The sequence below is a fragment of the Vanessa atalanta genome, chromosome 4 (genome assembly GCF_905147765.1).
Source record: "Vanessa atalanta chromosome 4, ilVanAtal1.2, whole genome shotgun sequence".
In the NCBI taxonomy this organism is placed as follows: Eukaryota; Metazoa; Arthropoda; class Insecta; order Lepidoptera; family Nymphalidae; genus Vanessa; species Vanessa atalanta.
The window spans coordinates 7,660,473-7,678,952 of NC_061874.1; the positions used below are offsets into that span (position 1 = coordinate 7,660,473).

At 31.6% G+C, this 18,480-nt stretch overlaps 1 protein-coding gene across 1 annotated transcript in view; it reads right to left on the reverse strand.

Moving 5' to 3' along the window:
• Nucleotides 1-996: 996 nt before the first annotated feature.
• LOC125077832 (semaphorin-2A-like) overlaps nt 997-18,480 on the reverse strand; it is a 51,230-nt gene continuing 33,746 nt past the window's right edge. The window contains exons 2-14 of the mRNA XM_047689918.1: nt 11,375-11,462; nt 9,733-9,784; nt 9,294-9,464; nt 8,169-8,439; nt 7,767-7,997; nt 7,299-7,444; nt 7,027-7,142; nt 5,481-5,635; nt 4,815-4,995; nt 4,273-4,548; nt 4,028-4,162; nt 3,350-3,458; nt 997-2,950 (exon numbers count right to left, since the gene is read on the reverse strand). Of these exons, the coding sequence (XP_047545874.1) occupies nt 2,876-2,950; nt 3,350-3,458; nt 4,028-4,162; nt 4,273-4,548; nt 4,815-4,995; nt 5,481-5,635; nt 7,027-7,142; nt 7,299-7,444; nt 7,767-7,997; nt 8,169-8,439; nt 9,294-9,464; nt 9,733-9,784; nt 11,375-11,462 (2,006 nt within the window). The 3' untranslated portion in view covers nt 997-2,875. The remainder of the gene's footprint in view (nt 2,951-3,349; nt 3,459-4,027; nt 4,163-4,272; nt 4,549-4,814; nt 4,996-5,480; nt 5,636-7,026; nt 7,143-7,298; nt 7,445-7,766; nt 7,998-8,168; nt 8,440-9,293; nt 9,465-9,732; nt 9,785-11,374; nt 11,463-18,480) is intronic.

The window sequence follows — 18,480 nt, forward strand, 5'->3', positions numbered from 1 at the left end:
GAAATTAAAACTTTTTTTATGATAGATCTGTACCATGACACAAACTCACATTCCTTCAAAGAAAACTACGGAACAATACAATAACAAAATAAATTTAATAATAAAATGCGTAAATTACATGCAATTTCTAATATTAAATTTAACAGCGATAATCTGAAAATATTAAATTGCAAAGAATATTAAGAATTAATTAAATAATTTACTATCATTGCTCAAATATTAGTTGGGTAATTAATATCAAAATGAGGTTCAGTGGGGGCTGCAGTGGGAATCTATTAATTTGGCCGTAAAGCGTGGCCGTTAGAGGCGAGTCGCCAATTATTCAGTCCCCTCGGTAATTAAATCCTATGATGTTCGCCAATCTTAGACAGACGCCGTTTACGATACTCGAATTTCATTACCCGTAAAAAGATAGAAATACTGAGAAACGACTTTCCAAACCGCATAAATTGAATTTAATTCATCTTACTAAAAAACAGAGGATTAAGATTTTTACAATAATAGAGGTATTTTATTCATAAACATACTGTTAAATGAAAGTCAGGTAGATCTAAAATAATTTATTTTGTGTTCCTTTTTATAAAACAATAGCTTAAAATCTAGCTTATCCATATATTTTACAATAAACATACCTATATAATTGGGATCTGTCTACGAAAACATATTTTATTTACAATAAACATTTTTAAATTTTTACAGTATTTTTAAAAATCAAAAATAACTTGAAATAATAAATTTAAATTTGGATTTGATGTTATTACACACGAGTTAAGGACAGTTCATTGTTTTAAAAAATAGCGTAATTAGCGTCGTTTTAACAACCTGGCACTAATTATGATCGTAGAAATGGCAACAAAAATTAACAGAGAAGAAAAAAATCTGTTCAACGAATGTTCTAGATAGGAACAGGTTATCGATGAATGATTATTGATGATTTATTCCACATACTTATTGATGTTAAAATTATGTTTACATCCAGTTTTTGGCATTAGTATGTCAGGGCTATTGTAATAGCCTATTATTGTAATAGATTAATTATATTTTAGTTAATGACATTAATGTAAAAATGGAAAAGAAAATAGGATATGATTAATGTAACAACGGCTGTCAACATATACAATCTTAACTAGTGTTCAAAAAAGTAATATTATGAAACTTAATTATTTTTTTATATTCAAAAGACATACATTTCAACATAGACTTACCAACAAATTATTGCGTTTTGTGTTTAAACAAACTTTTCTTAAAAAAAAGGGAATTACCTCATTTTCATCCGATAGATCTACCAATCAAAATTATCAATATAAAAAAATTAAGCGATTTTTGTAGCTGGAACAATTTTCTTAATAATTTATTTATTTTATTAGAAATAATTTAATACTGGCGACTTTTCTATTAGTTGAACGTTATTGCTTTATTTTCATCTTACTAAGTGTCGTACTTATCAACTAAGCAATTTTACTTTACACAATGCACAAAAATATTACTCAATATCTTATTATTTTATTAATAATTTTAATAGTCTATAAGCATGCTTCACAAGGCACTATTCTAGCGAGATTACCTATTAATAACAAAACAATTTCTATTAAATTCGGTTTAAAACTCCGAAATGGGCCTAAAATTACATTTTACGGCAACAAATCAACACTGTATTTGAACACAAAGGACCAAATTAAAACATGTAACTACGATTTCAGAATAACATCTAACACGCAACTTTGTAAACTTCTGTTAACATAAATATAACTACATAAATGCTGTCGCAATCCAAGGCATTCCCGGACATTGTATAAATAAGCTTTTAATATAAATATTATTATATATTTACCCTCTAACCTAAATTGGCGTTTGTATTGATTTTTGCTATAGAAAAAACTCTGAATGGACGTGAGAGAAGGTGAACTTATTAATTTATAATACCTTAAATATATTTAATAAAAAGATAGTTATTGGTCTTCAAAAAACCAAAACAAACAAGAAATAAACAAATATATTAAAACATATATGGTTTAATAAACACCAATTACATTATACGTTACTTCTTACTCATTTCATTTACAGAGACGTAAACGCAAACTGATATCACAGCATTTGAATTTCATGGATAATTTCCACTCTCAATATTATATTTACAGACAAATTCCAATATGGAGGTGAACTTTAAGATAATACTTAATTACAAACGGATAACATAAAGAAAAGCTTAAATCGCTACGTTTATTACTCAGTCGCTTTCATCAACAATTCGATTATTATCAATTTTCATTTGTAACACAAACTATCCGATACTATGATACTGCCAAATCTCAGAGACGAATAAGATAGTTGCAAACCGAGTCAAACAAATGTCAGTGATCGATCAAGAAACGCAGTGTGCGTAACAGCCGACATATCTATTTTCGCAGATCATTCCTTTACCAAATTATATTTCCCCTCGCTCTCATTCTACAACGTTACAGACGTACAACTCATGCTAGCTTCATCATTCATGCTCTGTCAATCACTACGCAAACAGTATTGTAATAATCATACACCGAATTACAAGTCCAACAGATTTTTATGAACAATAACTTCAATTCATACGGATTTAGTTACAATTACAATTTCATCTTTTTTTTTTAAATAAGACATAATTGTTACCATATTTTGAAATAAATTAAAAACATATTTAAATGTGTTATTCATCGTTACTTACAAAATCGTATAAATTATACTTTATAACAATTGCTATGGATGGTTTTCAATAAGTATGTCATATGAAAGGTAATGATTTCGCTATTGGAAAAAGAGAAATAGGATCGACATAATATCGGATAGCTAATGCCGACGTCGCTCAATGCAATCACTCATTAATCTAGTGAACTGTGCCCTATCACCGCAGCGAGGCCACGATCTCGTTGCTCATGCTGTTTTGCTGGCTCGATGAATTCATGTTTTTGGAACATTGCTGTAAGTTTATAGAGTAAAATAATTCGAAAGTATTTTCAAGTAGTTTCAATTGAATTTTCAAAACATTAATCCGTGTTACATTGATGTGTTCTTATTTTAAAAAGTGTATAATTAAGGTTGAATAAAATCGTCTATTTTATGTACATTATTTTGATTTCATTTTGTCCTTCCAATGATTGTAGGAAAATTGTCAATCGATTAGTTAATAATATAGCTTTACATGATATGTATAATTACAGGTTATTTTAAAATAAAAAAAAATGAGGTCGTCGAACTACACTTAAAAGTTTCTTGAAAATAATACATTATTCATTGTATTATCGGACGCTTCAATTAAATCGTTATCGTTACTTAAATCACCAATTTTAATAAAAACTGCAAATTTGTTATTTCTTACCATTTGTCGTGATTCCCACGCCTTCATAGCACTCTTGTATTTTTCAAATTCGTGACACCAGTCTGAATATACCTGCCTGTATTCCTGGGACTTATTAGGTTGTGTGCATCTATAATGTGTTAAGTTTTATTATTATTATATCATATATAATCAAATAAATTATTATCTGCCACGCCTTTGATTGCTACAGCAGTTTTATTATTTTTTATTAAAGTCATAAAGGTCACCAAATCATAAATCAGTTTTTTTTTCCAAAACCTATATACTATGAATAGTAGACGTGGTACTTTACAGGTCGTTAAAAATTCTATACTAAAAATTAAACTTATTATTCACCCGCCATACTAAGAAAACTTGTGTAGGGTTACACAAGGGTTTGTCTTCTTCTTTCAAATGTCAAATTACAAAAAAAAATATAATTCACCAAAAATTATTGACAACGAATACAAAAGAAATGTCTAAAAGGCTAATTGTTAAATCAGTCGTTTCTACGGGCAGGCTTTGGTAAAGGAACATCTCATTTTGAAAGATTAATTAGCTACAACATGTACGGACATTAAATAAATAAATAATACATGAAAAAAAAGTTATTCATACATCATTTTTTTAGTGAAGAAGGATTTTGGTTTATATGTAAAGTAATGTTAAAAATAAACGTATAAAATGCTTATATTTTACCTATGAATATCAATGTCCAAATTATAAGATGCAATAAGAGTAGGTCCGAAATAACACTCGTATCGGCCACGATCGGACTCAATAACGGACAACAATACTAAGCCACGCTCAGATGTCTGTAGCACTCGCTCCCAACTAAAAGAATTAAATACAAAAATCTTTTGTTATAAAATATTTCATAAACTGCGATAGAATAATTTGAAAGTAATATGATTTAAAAATGATATAAATGAAAAACGACTCACTTATAACTGATTTTGTAACGACCTCTTTCCCGGGAGTGGTGGTACCATGCGACATTCTGATCTTTTAGCGCTTCTGGCGTTTTTCCAAAAGCAGCCAGGTGTACGCTTTGGCCATATCCCGCTCGAACGGTTTTGAGAGGAGCGCTAGCTTCGCAGATTGATGGCGTCGAATTAGTAGCGTCGTGGAGGAGGCCAGGCGTGTACGGACGACACGCTCCGACTTCTTTGTCCCATCCGCAATATGGGTCGAGGACACAGCGCACGCAGCTGTCGTAGCTAGTTCCATTCAAACATAAAACACTTCAAATGTACTTCGTGCATATATGCATATTATGTCATAATACACTTTATTGGTATAAGTACTGCAAAATATTACCTATAATACTATCGAGTACCGCGAAGTAATTACCTATTTACTATTGATTCCAAGAGTCGAGTTGAATATATATCTTTATAATTAAACATTAAGTAGCTTTAAATTTATTAAAATATAATCCCTGAATTTATTATACTTATTAAGGATAACATTCAACGTTGCTCACCGATGCGTACACGCACGCAATGGCAACTGTCGTATTCGGTTGTCAGTCGCGAGGTAAAGTGCGTGCATTTGTCGTGACAGTGCAAGTGCGCGCACCGGCTCGTCACCTGCAGCACGCCATATATCTGCCACTCGGGATCCACCACCAGTCCATTGCACTATTTTGTATACTTCACCTTGACCTTGTATAACAAAGTAATCAATGTACTTAACACGACTTGTAAATAAATTTATTATTTGAATTTAAATCAATATATTAACGCAGGCCGGCATCAAATTGCACATATACAATTATGGTAATATGATATGAGTAACTAAATCCATTTTAAATAAATATTCATTCCTATATTAAAATATCGGGATTTATAATTATTTCTAACGGTTAAACAAAGTTTCTTCGGTATTATCATTAATATATAAGAAAGTTTTCAGTCAATTGAATTTTGAATTAAGGCTACTTGATAGAAAAATAAATTGAATAAAATTTATGAAAACTTAAAACTCAAGATCACCAGATCTACATGTGATAGAAAAATGTTTAAACTTTGAGAACGTGCCGCTCAATTTTAGCCTTGAAATGTTAGTATTATGACATCCATTGAAGCTTCACTTAAAAAAGGTCCATGTATTTGCATGAGTTAAAATAACAATTAATTGCTACACTTACTTGTTCCAGCGTAGAAGACAGTATATGTAATATCATCCCCCAGCATGTCTACAAACTGTCTGTCTACTACAAGAGTTGTGAGTACAAGGTCTCGTTTGTAAAAAGCAGGTGTATCTCCTTCGTGTCTCACCGCAGAATCCATAAGCGGATGAGACCTACAAAGAATTCGTATTTCTAAATTTTAGATTAGGATGTGTGTTTTTAAATGTATGACCGACTTTTTATAATTATAATACCTATGACACTAAAGTCTTAAACCTAAAGTAAGCTAAAACACAATATATAAGCTTTAGATTCTCTTAACTAGAGAGTTATATTTAAATTATGTTCATAAGATTTGGATAGTATTAAATAATATAAATATTCGATATTTAATCATTTAATTTACGTTACGTTAGCAAGAGATTCATTTATTAAAATATTGGTGCATTATCCGTTTAATACACAGCAATTTATTACAGAACAGCCCCAAAATAAACAAAATATTACATTATTTAATCCTGGCATTTAACAACTTTAAAATATTTAAATAATACAGCGAGCATGTACAACTTAACACACGAAAGTAGTTTTTTTGCGTTTGTAACGTTACATATAGAAACGTTATTTATATCTCTTTTTCAAAAATACATATTAACGTAATAAATAATATCAAGATAAACGTTTTATACAACAGAAACGCATTTGCCAATATAGCTTTAATGACTGTAAGAAATCAATTAAGAACGTTAAGCAATTGGGTCAAGTTACTTTGAATCATTAGTAGTAACCCGTAACAAGCTCAGCGGCGATAAATAAATTATAATACAAAAGCCATAATAAATCAGATGTAATTTCGCTCCACGATCAATTAGGATGTAGGACTGTAGGTAGGTGTGTGACCCAATTAAGGGAACACACGCGTCGCGAAACTAATGTGAGGTCTAACCTTCTGGAGATTAGTCTTAAGGGAACAAAACCAAACAATCTGATTTTCTATTAACCTTATTCCCTTTATATTAGATTTTGTGAAGGTTGCTTTTCGTTTGATTTAATGGTAAACTATTCATCAGAAATGGTCTTCTTATTAAGATTATATACAATTAGCAAAACTACGAGTATTTGCAGTGATAGAAAAATATTATAAGAAGAGTTTTATTCTTAAAACTTTTTTTAATAAATTATTATTTGACTATGGATGATGTGATAAGATTATTTGTCTAAAAAGAAATTTTGTCGTATGGTTGAGTTTTAATCTCTATACTATATTAAATCATAATGTTTGCGTTACTCCCTTGTTTATATGAGGTCGGCGCTGCATAAAAAGGAATTTCCGCACTTTTACGACCGGGTTATGTTTAATTCCCCGTCATCATACGTGGGTAGTTGAAGCGCTTACGTGCTCGATTGATAGATACGTTTAACGAAAATTCCCTTAGTCGGCGTTGACACTCACAGTTTGAGAAGGAGTTGCTCTATTCTATTTTATCAGAACATACAACACCTCATACTGTGACTATATTAAACTTTATGCCAAAAAAACTTAAAATATAATGTAATTGATCACCTAATAAAATTTAACACGTTATCTGGAAGAGCCTCAGTGCTGTTAACACATGTTCCGGGCCTGGGCTCAGGAACTCGCGCTCTGAGTACAGGTAGCCATGCCGAGCTTGATGTTGCCTAAATAAAAAAAAATTACTATAAAAAAAATCATAAAGGTAAGTAATACTATTATTGTATGATATTTTATGGAAATATTTAAGAATAAATCTCATGTCAAAATAATATATATGTACATAAAGTACGGTTTGTAATAAAAAGGATAATAGCACGAACTTGTTCCTTGAATCGTCCAGCAAAAGCTTCTTGAATGTCTTCCATAGTATACGTACAAATTGCAGAGCCGATTAAACCGTCACTAGCGCCCGTCGTGAATGCAGCGTAAAACCGACTCGGGTCGCCCGGCATCTGATATACACTCTCTATTTTGTAACAAAAAAATATAAAAATCTTATTCACTTTATGGCCTCCGTTTCCAGATATAAAATTACTTTAATTCGGTTCTTTAATTAAAGCCATTTTTCATATTAAACTAAAAGCTTTTAAAAGGGAATGTTCTTACTTTAAAGCAATGAAAAACTCGTAAATTTAAGGCTACGTATAAAGTACTTTTAAGAAACCTTTTACAGCTGTGTTTAGAAATCCAATTTAAAACAATGAACTTGCGTGCTTCAACTTCGGTAAATACATTTAAGCTTCCTATGATACGACACAATCGTTCGTGTATAGAGCTAGTTGACTTACGTATTTCATCAAAATAGAACGGGAATTCTCCTGGTATGCTGCAATTAAGCCTGGCTTTCAAATAAGTAGCCCAATTTTGGCTCAGTATGTGCTTGCCGCCAGTATCTTGTTTACATACTCTAGCTACTCGAGAGTACACTGCTTTCCCACAGTTCATGAACTCCACGGCAGTTTCCCGAAAAAAGAATAGAACGTACTCGCCAACGTCGAAAGAACCCACAAAATTGGTTTCTAGAACAGATTGAAAATAAAACTTACACTCGTAAAACAGATTTAATTTGATTAGAAAATAACTTTTCATAAGCATACGATCTCGCATATAAAATTTCACTACAAAACAAATATATACAAGTAAATTTCGGCTTATAAATTATTATATCCATAATAAATAACAGCACTTACTATCCAACCATTTGGAGTCATACTTTAACGTCCGTTTGAAGTTAAACCTTTTTTGTCCTGTACGAAAATCAAATAAGTCGTTTCGGAAAATAACCGGGTCTGCTTTAGTGAACTCGGCATTGGTGCCTGCGTAGAGAGCTGGCAGGCCGCCGGGGTTGCCCCGCGTGACCCACACCGCCGTACTATTGTCCGCGGGGTCATATGGACACTTTGCTACGCCAAGCCCCACGCCTGGCACGTACTCGTGCCGCGGGAGATGAGTGAGGTTTAGCTAAATAGAATAAAACGTAGCGTTTATTCCGCTATCATGTGTATAACTTATTTGTATATTTACGCTATAATTAGGGAGAACTCGCACATAACTCTATACAAACACAAATTAAATAAATAGAAATAGAAATTATGCTACAAAATTTGGCCCCCTTGTGAAGTAAACCGGAGAATTAATTATTTCTGGACTTTATTCTCGATTTTTTCTTTAAGCACATAACATAACATAAGCAGCCCGTAAATGTCCCACTGCTGGGATAAAGGCCTCCTCTCCCTTTGAGGAGAAGGTTTGGAGCATATTCCACCACGCTGCTCCAATGCGGGTTGGCGGAATACACATGTGGCTGAATTTCGTTGAAATTAGACACGTGCAGGTTTCCTCACGATGTTTTCTTTCACCGCCGAGCACGAGATGAATTATAAACACAAATTAAGCACATGAAATTTCAGTGGTGCCTGCCTGGGTTTAAACCCGAAATCATCGGTTAAGATGCACGCGTTCTAACCACTGGGCCATCTCGGCACTAAGCACAGTTCATATAAATTATTATACTTTATCTTAAAATAAAAAAAAAATTTAAAAGTAATAGTAAATCTTTGAAATAAATACAATAATAAATATACTTGTTTTCAAATAATTTAATTATTTTATTTTGTAATAAAACAAATATTTTAATAAAAAATAAATTTAAACATACTTCACAGTTATATCTATTAATTATGAAGATCTTTTGTAGGGGATGCAGAATGATTTGTAAAAGGACAGGTGTTTTAAAATAACATCTCCGGTACAGCACTAACATACGAACGCAGAGGGTATAAAAGTTGTTGAAGTAATTTTAAGGATTAACTCACGTAGACCACCCAGTCCTTAGGGCTGTGTGCGTTAGTGCCACACACATAGAGACGCTCCCCGTCACCGAGCGGCTGCAGCACTCGGATGTGGTTTCTGCACTCAAACGGCTCTGATTTGCCTTTGCTTACACATCGAGCGACGTTACTTGCTTCTAACAGCAACGCATCTCTCTGCAATATAATCAGTATGTATCACTAATTTTCCTATATAGAGAATATTCTAGAGGATGCATTAAAATGGGTGAGAAATCATGAACGATTAAACTTAAACATGCTTACTCTTTAATCGTAAATAAAACCTTATTTAGTATTAAACCATCACAACTAATTTAAAATACAACAAAATTGATTAGGTATATTCAACAATAATGAAATCATTAATTATTATAATAATGTTTAAATTTTATACCGTATTCAATAAATAGTAATTAGTACTAACCTCACAGTGCGACTGACTTATATCAGTCATATTAAGCTTAAATATTCGATCCCTGGAAGAAAACATTATAAATTTTATTTATAGTACAAATTAACATGAAATTTCCACTAAAATAATAACCATTACAAAACTGCAATTTATGCATGAGAACCAAAACAAGGTACAAAAAGGATGACGAAAATTACTGATAATTGCCACTCTTGTCTTGCCTCATTTCTTCGTAATGATGAATAATTACCATTGCCGCGACTTAGTATGTATATGATTCATCGTTTATTATTTTAATTTTTAAAACTTTACAAAAAAGGTCTGATATATTTTTATTTTAGGTAGACCAACAGACAATGCTACCTTCGCACGTAGAAAATAGCACTGTATGAAGTATATTACTTCTTACTGCCGCTAACTAAGGGATCTAAATATACGAGGTATTACCGTTTAATAGTGGAATACATAGTAAATGGGTAGTGACAACCCAGACGGGCCTGAGTATTACATTAATAAACAAATGTAAACCTAATATATTAATACATTCAGTATGGACGTTGAAAGTTTTAATTAAAAATAGGTTTAGCGACCCTCAAACTTATTTGAAGGACATTAAATATTAAATATTTTAAAGGGTCACACGTGATGAGACTGTAAAAGGTATTTTTGCATATTAAATATTTTAGGATAGATAAGTACGTGTAAAATAAACATTGCGGGCATTAATAGTAAAAACCTAATTTAGATTTTTTCTTTTGTCATATGCGTGAGTCGCAAAGTAAACTTTAATGCGAGCTTTATATATTTTGGGAAACAATCCCAACCCAGAAAGCCATATGATTGGAATCATAGAAATTCTAGTATAAAATATATTATAAGATTTTTGAAATTCGTAGAAATACTATGTTGTTCAAGGGTTATGCTACTAAATACAGTTGATTAAAAAATTATTCATAAACTCTTGTGTTTATAATAACGGTCGAATGCATAATACGAACTGGTATTTTATTACAAAATTCTGCAACAAATTCCTTTACATAGCAAAAAAATAATTCAAACATTTGCATGCTAAAAATGCTTAGATTGATCATTGAATATCTTTCGACGGCTTCAGAAAACTTTAATTTTAACTCACGATTGCTAGTATTTATTCCGATAGTTTTGTTTATTATATTTATAAACAATCCACAAAAAACAATTGAGGTTCGGGACTTTCTGTAGAGCTATACGTACATTTAGTCGTTTAGTGCCTCAGGTGAGGCTGTAGCTTAGCAAGCAATTCCGCTAGGAGTTACGCTCCATTCGTGTTATCACAGAAATGTTTACGACCTTTAATATTAGATGCTATCTTTTTTTGTCTAAACAAAATATTGATTTTGACTTTTAAAATATTACATATAATATCTACGTAAAGATGTAATATATATATATTTTTTAATTTAATAAAAATGTTCGCCCTACTTTATTTTTTCTTATCCTAGGTAACTTGATAAACAAAAAGAGTTTGCATGTATGAGTGTGTACATGTCATGTACATACTTATTATATTATTATCAATGATACAAGCAAACTGAGTTTAATATAAAAAATACATTTTAAAATCGCATGACATATTCAGACATACATTTAAATATATTATAATTGGTCCACTTACATAGCACCGACATAAAGCGTATTTCTTTCTTCAACCAGATATAGAGTACGATAAAAAAGATTGCCACAAGAGAACTCCCGTATGTGATCTGAAAAATAAAAATTTGATATAATAATAAAATAATAACTGTACACTTTAGATTGCAATTTAGTAGTAGTAGATTTATACGAGTAAATGTCACATATAATTGTTAGTACCGTTACTATATAATAAACTAGTTGTCGCCCGCGGCTTCGTTCGTTATACATTGGTTCAAGCTTTCATTAAAATAGTTTGGCCGTGAAGGATTAACAGACAGATAGATATCAGAATTAGTTACGCTCCTTCTACAAAAAATTAAACGTATAACCCGACTAGATCTATCAGATCGTGTTGTGCAAAAATGTACGATCAAACAGAACCACTAAAAAAATTGTCAAAATTTAAAATAGAAAACCATTTTTATGTCAGTTATCTTATTAAATTATATTATATATTATTCATAATAAAGTTGTTTTCAACACGGTTCTATTATAAACTAACTGTCCTTACTTTTTAATCGGGAGAAATATAAATTTATTATTTTCCCACTAGGGGTATGATAAACTTGATAAAAGGCAACAATAATTTTTATCAATAACATCAATTTCAATAAATATTATTACAATGTCCATCTAGTAAATCATATTATTGTAAAAGTTGATCTGCTTGATGGATAAGGAATCTAATCCACAACGCTGGTCGAGCGTTTGTTGTTTTATATATGAAGATGAACCGATAGTATTTAGTATTTTCTTGGTGGTAGGGCTTTTTTTCTTGGTGGTAGGGCTTTGTGCAAGCCCGTCTGGGTAGGTACCACCCACTCATCAGATATTCTACTGCCAAATAACAGTACACTGTATTGTTGTTTTCCGGTTAGAAGGGTGAGTGAGCCAGTGTAATCACAGGCACAAGAGACATAACATCTTAGTTCCCAAGGTTGGTGGCGCATAGGTGATGTAAGGAATGGTTAATATTTCTTACAGCGCCTTTGTCTATGGGTGGTGGTAACCACTTACCATCAGGTGGCCCATATGCTCGTCCGCCAACCAATGCAATAAAAAAAAAAAAATCTTTCAAGAATCTGTTGCATTAATTTATTTAAAGTAGACAAAATAATAGCCATGATAAAAACTTCTCCAACCACCAAATCCACCGGGAAAACTTAAATAAGCCATTAATTACGACAAGTAGAGACGATGAGTTCATAGACCTTTATAAGTAAACAGCTATCAAATTATTATCAGATAATTCCGTTTACATAAAAAGCACAAACGTATTACAATAATACAATACATTTATGATAATAGTACGATAAATATTTCGCACGAAACTCCACTAAAATACCGGGTAGTCGCAATTTCAACAGCTAATTATAAGCCGGCTACAATAGCAGCCGATTATTGGCAGGACTACACGCGACGTCTCGTGACTCTGCGCGGCTTCGTTTCGTTTTACAGAAACCACTACTCAAATATATTAAACTGACTAATATCGTATCCTTTTAAAACTTTCGGTCGTTTATTATTATCAGTGTTTATATCAAATTGTATTTGCCGGTGATTTTCAAAATAATGTATTTCTAATCATCCTTATATCATGCTACTTTTGCTTTTATTATATAAAATATTCTTTACGCATAATGGACGCTTTACAAAAAGAGTTTTATTTTTATTTTTATGAACTAAAGATTTAAAAAGACTGCGGTATTATTGCAGCAAAGCGTGTAAATGAGAACTTATGCCCGTCATACTCTAACAGAAAAGTGGGCACTCTCCCAAATAGTTTTAAAAACTATTATTTCAATTTGACTGGATTACCATACTAGTTTATAAATGTTGAAATGAAACTCCTTTTTTATATTATTTTTAACGTTCATCTTATGGTAATATTACATTCAATTAGATTGAATACTAGGCGATTTCTGCTCTAATAAAGCCATTGTTTGAGTATCTAACGAACTGTATACAACAATTTAGCAAGCAGAAATCGGCACGTGCCGTGTATAACGCTTCTAATAAAATCATATAACTCCAACCCTATAAACCTTGAGGTCCGAACTAATTTGTCAGGAAATGTGGCCGTTTGTGCGACATTTCGGTTACATAAACTGAGGCCTAATGCTGTGTATTCTTGTAACTATTCGGACGTAAACGTGACTATGTAAACAATACGTTTATGATTATTTAGTATATTTTATTGATTTATGTAACGAATTGTCTCTTTTAACTATAAGTTTTATACTTTAAATGTCTTTCAAAAATGTTAATGTGTCGTTTAATTCAAATTTTACTTAATCGAAATATGCATTACTCAAGGCTCATACGAGCACTTCTGAAACGTAATTTTACAAGATAATATCAAAAATAAAACCGTTTCGGAATATTTATTATACTGAGAAATCACAAAATTAAATACAATTATAGTAATTTACCCTTTTATTATAAACACATAGGTTAATGTATAACCCAATGACATCTAAATATTTTTCATAATTCACATGAAGCCATCGATGGCCAATTGCAGTGTAAATTAATTTAAAGCAAACAAGCAATATGATGTCGGTTAAAATGTAAATCTATAATAATGATGTGAAGTTCGCGCGACGCTAGCTGACGACCGCATTATGCAGATAACATCGGCCGATTAAATACCGCAACAAGTCTGCCGGAGCTGAATGTTTGTGTGGAAAATGCGCCGTTTTAAAATTATTTTCGTATATTTATTACGAAGCGTGTATGTGCATAGAGTACAAAAACTTTTTTTATTATATTTCAAAATACATTTATAAAAAAATAATCATAGTTTTTTCATTTATTTTTAATAATAATGTAACTAGAAATAATCGGTTGTATACACATTATACATCCAATTAATCTAAATGTATGAATAAAAAAAACATAAGAGAGATACAACAATTTTAGCACGACACATTACAAAAAAATTGTAATATTTTTAGACCTGCAAAATTAATTAAGTTTAGCGATTATGAAGAAATTGATAGAGGGTCAATCACCTTTCAAACAGGAACACAAAAATACTATAGTATTGCCGCTTGGAAGTAGAATATATAATGATTAGATGAGTGGTACCTACCCAGGCCGACTTGCACAAAACCCTACCACCAAATGAATCCATTTTATTCATTATATTTACGGTTGTATAAATAAAGTCAGCTCGTGACTGAGACAGGCTCTATCTCTGTCGAAATTTCGAGAAAAATAAAAGCACAAGTATATGTGTATTTATAAAAGACCTATCCAGTAAAACTGCACGTGTGCCGAATGCTTACAAACTAACAACTTTCGTTTTGTATCATATTCATATTACTTTATCAGAACCTAAATCATATTTATTTTAGGACACACGATTAACTGGCTCAAATCAAATCATAAAAATATAAATATCAATATAAAAAACTTATCGAGAACTGATTCAAATAAAAATAGAGAATTAAATATATATAAAAATTTAAGCATTTTGAAATAAATGATATTATGGCTTTTATTTACAATACTTGAATCTTTTGAATGGGAGCAGTGAACAATAGCGACAAGTGCTTTCCAGTTCAACTGGAATGTCTGAACATTCCAAAACGACAATGTGAATGTTAGTCAACGTTATACTTGCTGCACATGCGGCAGCTGTTTTTAAAACCTTATTTGTTTTATTTCATTCGGTCGCATTGCCTCGCCACAATTCGGAATTCGAGTCAATTAACAATTTTATTTATTTACATTTAATATATTTTTACACAAATGTTATATTTATATACATATTATAAAGTCCGGCCCTGAGTTGATCTGTATTATGTACGTGCTAATTTCAGAAACTATTGTATGCATTTTCGATTTGCACCAACCAATACTTTAAATATTTGGAAGAGAAGTTTAGATAAAGACCTTTAAATATTTTGCGAGAAAATCTGGCATCCGAAGAATTCCCATAGTTAAAGTTATATGAAATGATGTACTTATAATGGAATTATGTCTCTCGGACAGGTCTATTATAGTCGTCGACCATTAATAATAATTCGCCTCAGATCATTTAGTTGTATACTTTTTGCTACCCGTGTGAAGCGCGGATAGGTCGCTAGCATAATTACAATTACAAGATATGTCTACCATTTCTTCTATCTTAGTGAGAATTCCTGCATTTTGCATATTGTGAGAGCTAACACTTCCTCTAGTTCAAAAATGTAACAAAAATAAAACTGAAACACCGGCTTCCCGGTGTATTGGTTCTCTATATAATTTTGCGAAGGCCAATCTGCTATCAAATAAGAATAGTATTAAAACTTGAATAAATTTGATTTAAAGATTTCGCCTTCATAAAAGAAAGTAAAAGTAAGCGGGCGTATTTGCATGAGTCTTAACGTCGGTCGGCAAGCTACAGAGGGAATTCTCTGTATACTTAAAAGAACAATGTCTGCCAAACGTTTAGCTAGCGTTTGGCTTTGGTCTAAAAATTATTCAGACTTGTCAAATTGTAGATATTTAAAATTTACTTCAGTTAATTTTAATACTTAATGTCATCTTTATATATTAATATGCGTAGCAATATAATTAAATAAAGATTAAGTTATCTTTTAATACAACAGAGTGAAATTATTTATTTTTATTGAAACGTGCGTCACTCTGCCCAGGGAGAACGTAACAGTATTATGGGTATTTGCTAAGTATTGCATTTCCAATGTGCAGTTGCTTATTATAAAACAGCATTAATACTACTAGCCCACTCTTATGAAAGCACAATAATAAAAACCATTGTTATTTGGAAGTAAAATAGCTAGCACGCAAGCACTATCCACCCAGCGTACCTGAGCCATGACATCAGTAAAAAAATAATTGGCCTAAATGAAAAATAACAACGATCAAGTCTCTCAATTATTGAATACAATGTGCATTTTCAATAAAGAATAAAAAAAATCGAAAAAAAATAAATAATCCCCAACAAAACACAGGGAATAAAGGATAACCCGGAAATTACCGTCACTGGCTTTTCACTGTGGAAATATATTTTCAGTGGTCTTTTATTTGTTTTCGTGCAACCGCAGATAGGTCAGGAGATACCGGAGTGTCTTCACGTAAATCTAACCGAGTGGCCGTTGCTCCATAGATAGAAACTGCGGACTGCGGAGCGGAACTGTTCTGTGGTACGTTTTTCCTTTTTACAGCGCTCACGTTGATTTATTGCGACCAGACATTTGCGTCTTTTTAACGAGTCGCTCAGTACGCGTATCTTTATTTTAAACTTAGTGTAAGTGCTTCCAATAAATAACGTTTACAATCCTTTTGTATAAAAATATTGGCGTCACTAGATTTTATTTTTCTTATCGTTAGGTAACATACCTATGCTTATTCAAGAAATACCGTATAAAGTATATATTACCGTATAAGGTTTATATTACTTTATTTTAAGTATGGAAGTTTCACTGAATGATGACCAAAGTAATTTTAGATGTTTTTTGTAAATAGATATAATTAATTTTGTTTACATTTTCTATGAAAATCTTTAAAGCCAGGAGAGTTTAATTAACGCTTTTCTAACACACTGCTTAATATAGATACAATAAAAAATTGACTACTAAAAGCAAAATTTATACAGAAATATGCGTGAACGATATCTTTGTTCCAAAAATAATTTATACTTTTTAATTATAATCATGAACGTAAATTTTATCTGTAGGCATTTATTATTAATATTAAATAAAACTCCGTAACATCACAACGTCGCCGATTTTATTTTACAAAATAGTCTAAGAATAATAATTATTATGATTGTGTCTTTTTCATTCTACGTAAATCATATAAACTTAGCGAAGTTTTATCTATTAACAAGATGTCTGCGCCGTTTAACTAATAGAATTTTTAATCAAGTTGCTTGCGGCGGCGCCATGGTACGAGTACACCAGATTAATGTAATTGGACGACGCCGTCACAAAGGCAAATTGTAATCCCCCTCTTTCATTATATATGTCCGTAACACGGTACCCAATGTGACTCTTTTATTCTTCCACTTTTAGACGAATAACATTTTTATAAAAAAAATCTGATTTTGTACCGAATCTATTATGAATAAACTTTACCGCGGCGCGATTGACCCGTTCGGTACTGATATCTGGCCAAAAGATACTCGAGAGCGGTCGCTGTCATAGCGTCAGAGCTTCCTCTTAAATCGGCCGATTGCGGCACAGTCGTTAGGAGAGCTCGAAGTGTCGGGACAATTAAGTTGAAGCGGCGATTGTGAACGGTGCCAAAGCGGATGTAGGTCACTAAACCGAGTGGGCCCGCACCGTTGAGGTACTGGAGTCGACGTGGAACAGTTCGGACGACCCCCGCCCTGTCCACTTGGCAGAGCTCTCGCTAATCATCACATGTAAATGTCTGTCATACAGCCATAACATGGCTTGCCAAAGTTGCTCTTATGTTGTACATAAGCTACAAAACGTTTTCTTTGAACTGTACTAAGCTTTCAATTCTTTTACCGAAGGTTTTAAAACTCATATTTGAAAATGAATTTAAGATTTGATTTCAATATTTTCGGTAGTATTACAACACTAAATATCTATATGCAAATAACTATGCTTTTTATCAGTGACGACACTTGACGAAATATTTATGTGTACAGACGAATTGATTAATTAATAGTGAAATTAAATTAAATACAGTTTAAAAAATATATTAATTTGAAATTTACAAGTTTGACCTCTGTAACAACGCCTGCTTCAGGACTTCAGTAATCGTAATTATAAAAAGGGTTGTGTTAAAAAATTTAAAATGGTTAATTTATTATAATTATCAAAAAGGAAAACTGAAAGACCGAAAGTAAAATAAAATACAGCTGTACAAATCAAGCGCTTAATGCGAACTTAAAATTTAAAGTAGATTAAAGAAACTTAGAGCCCTTGAATTTCAATGTGGAATTTTATGCAAAATATTCTATTTATTTTTTTCATTTAAAAAATAATTGTATTTATTATTGATACTATTAATAATATTAACTTTCCTTCAACGAATTGAAGTAAAACTACCTTTAATACATACGTAAAGTATATATTTGCTAATTTATAGTATTGCAGAATTTGA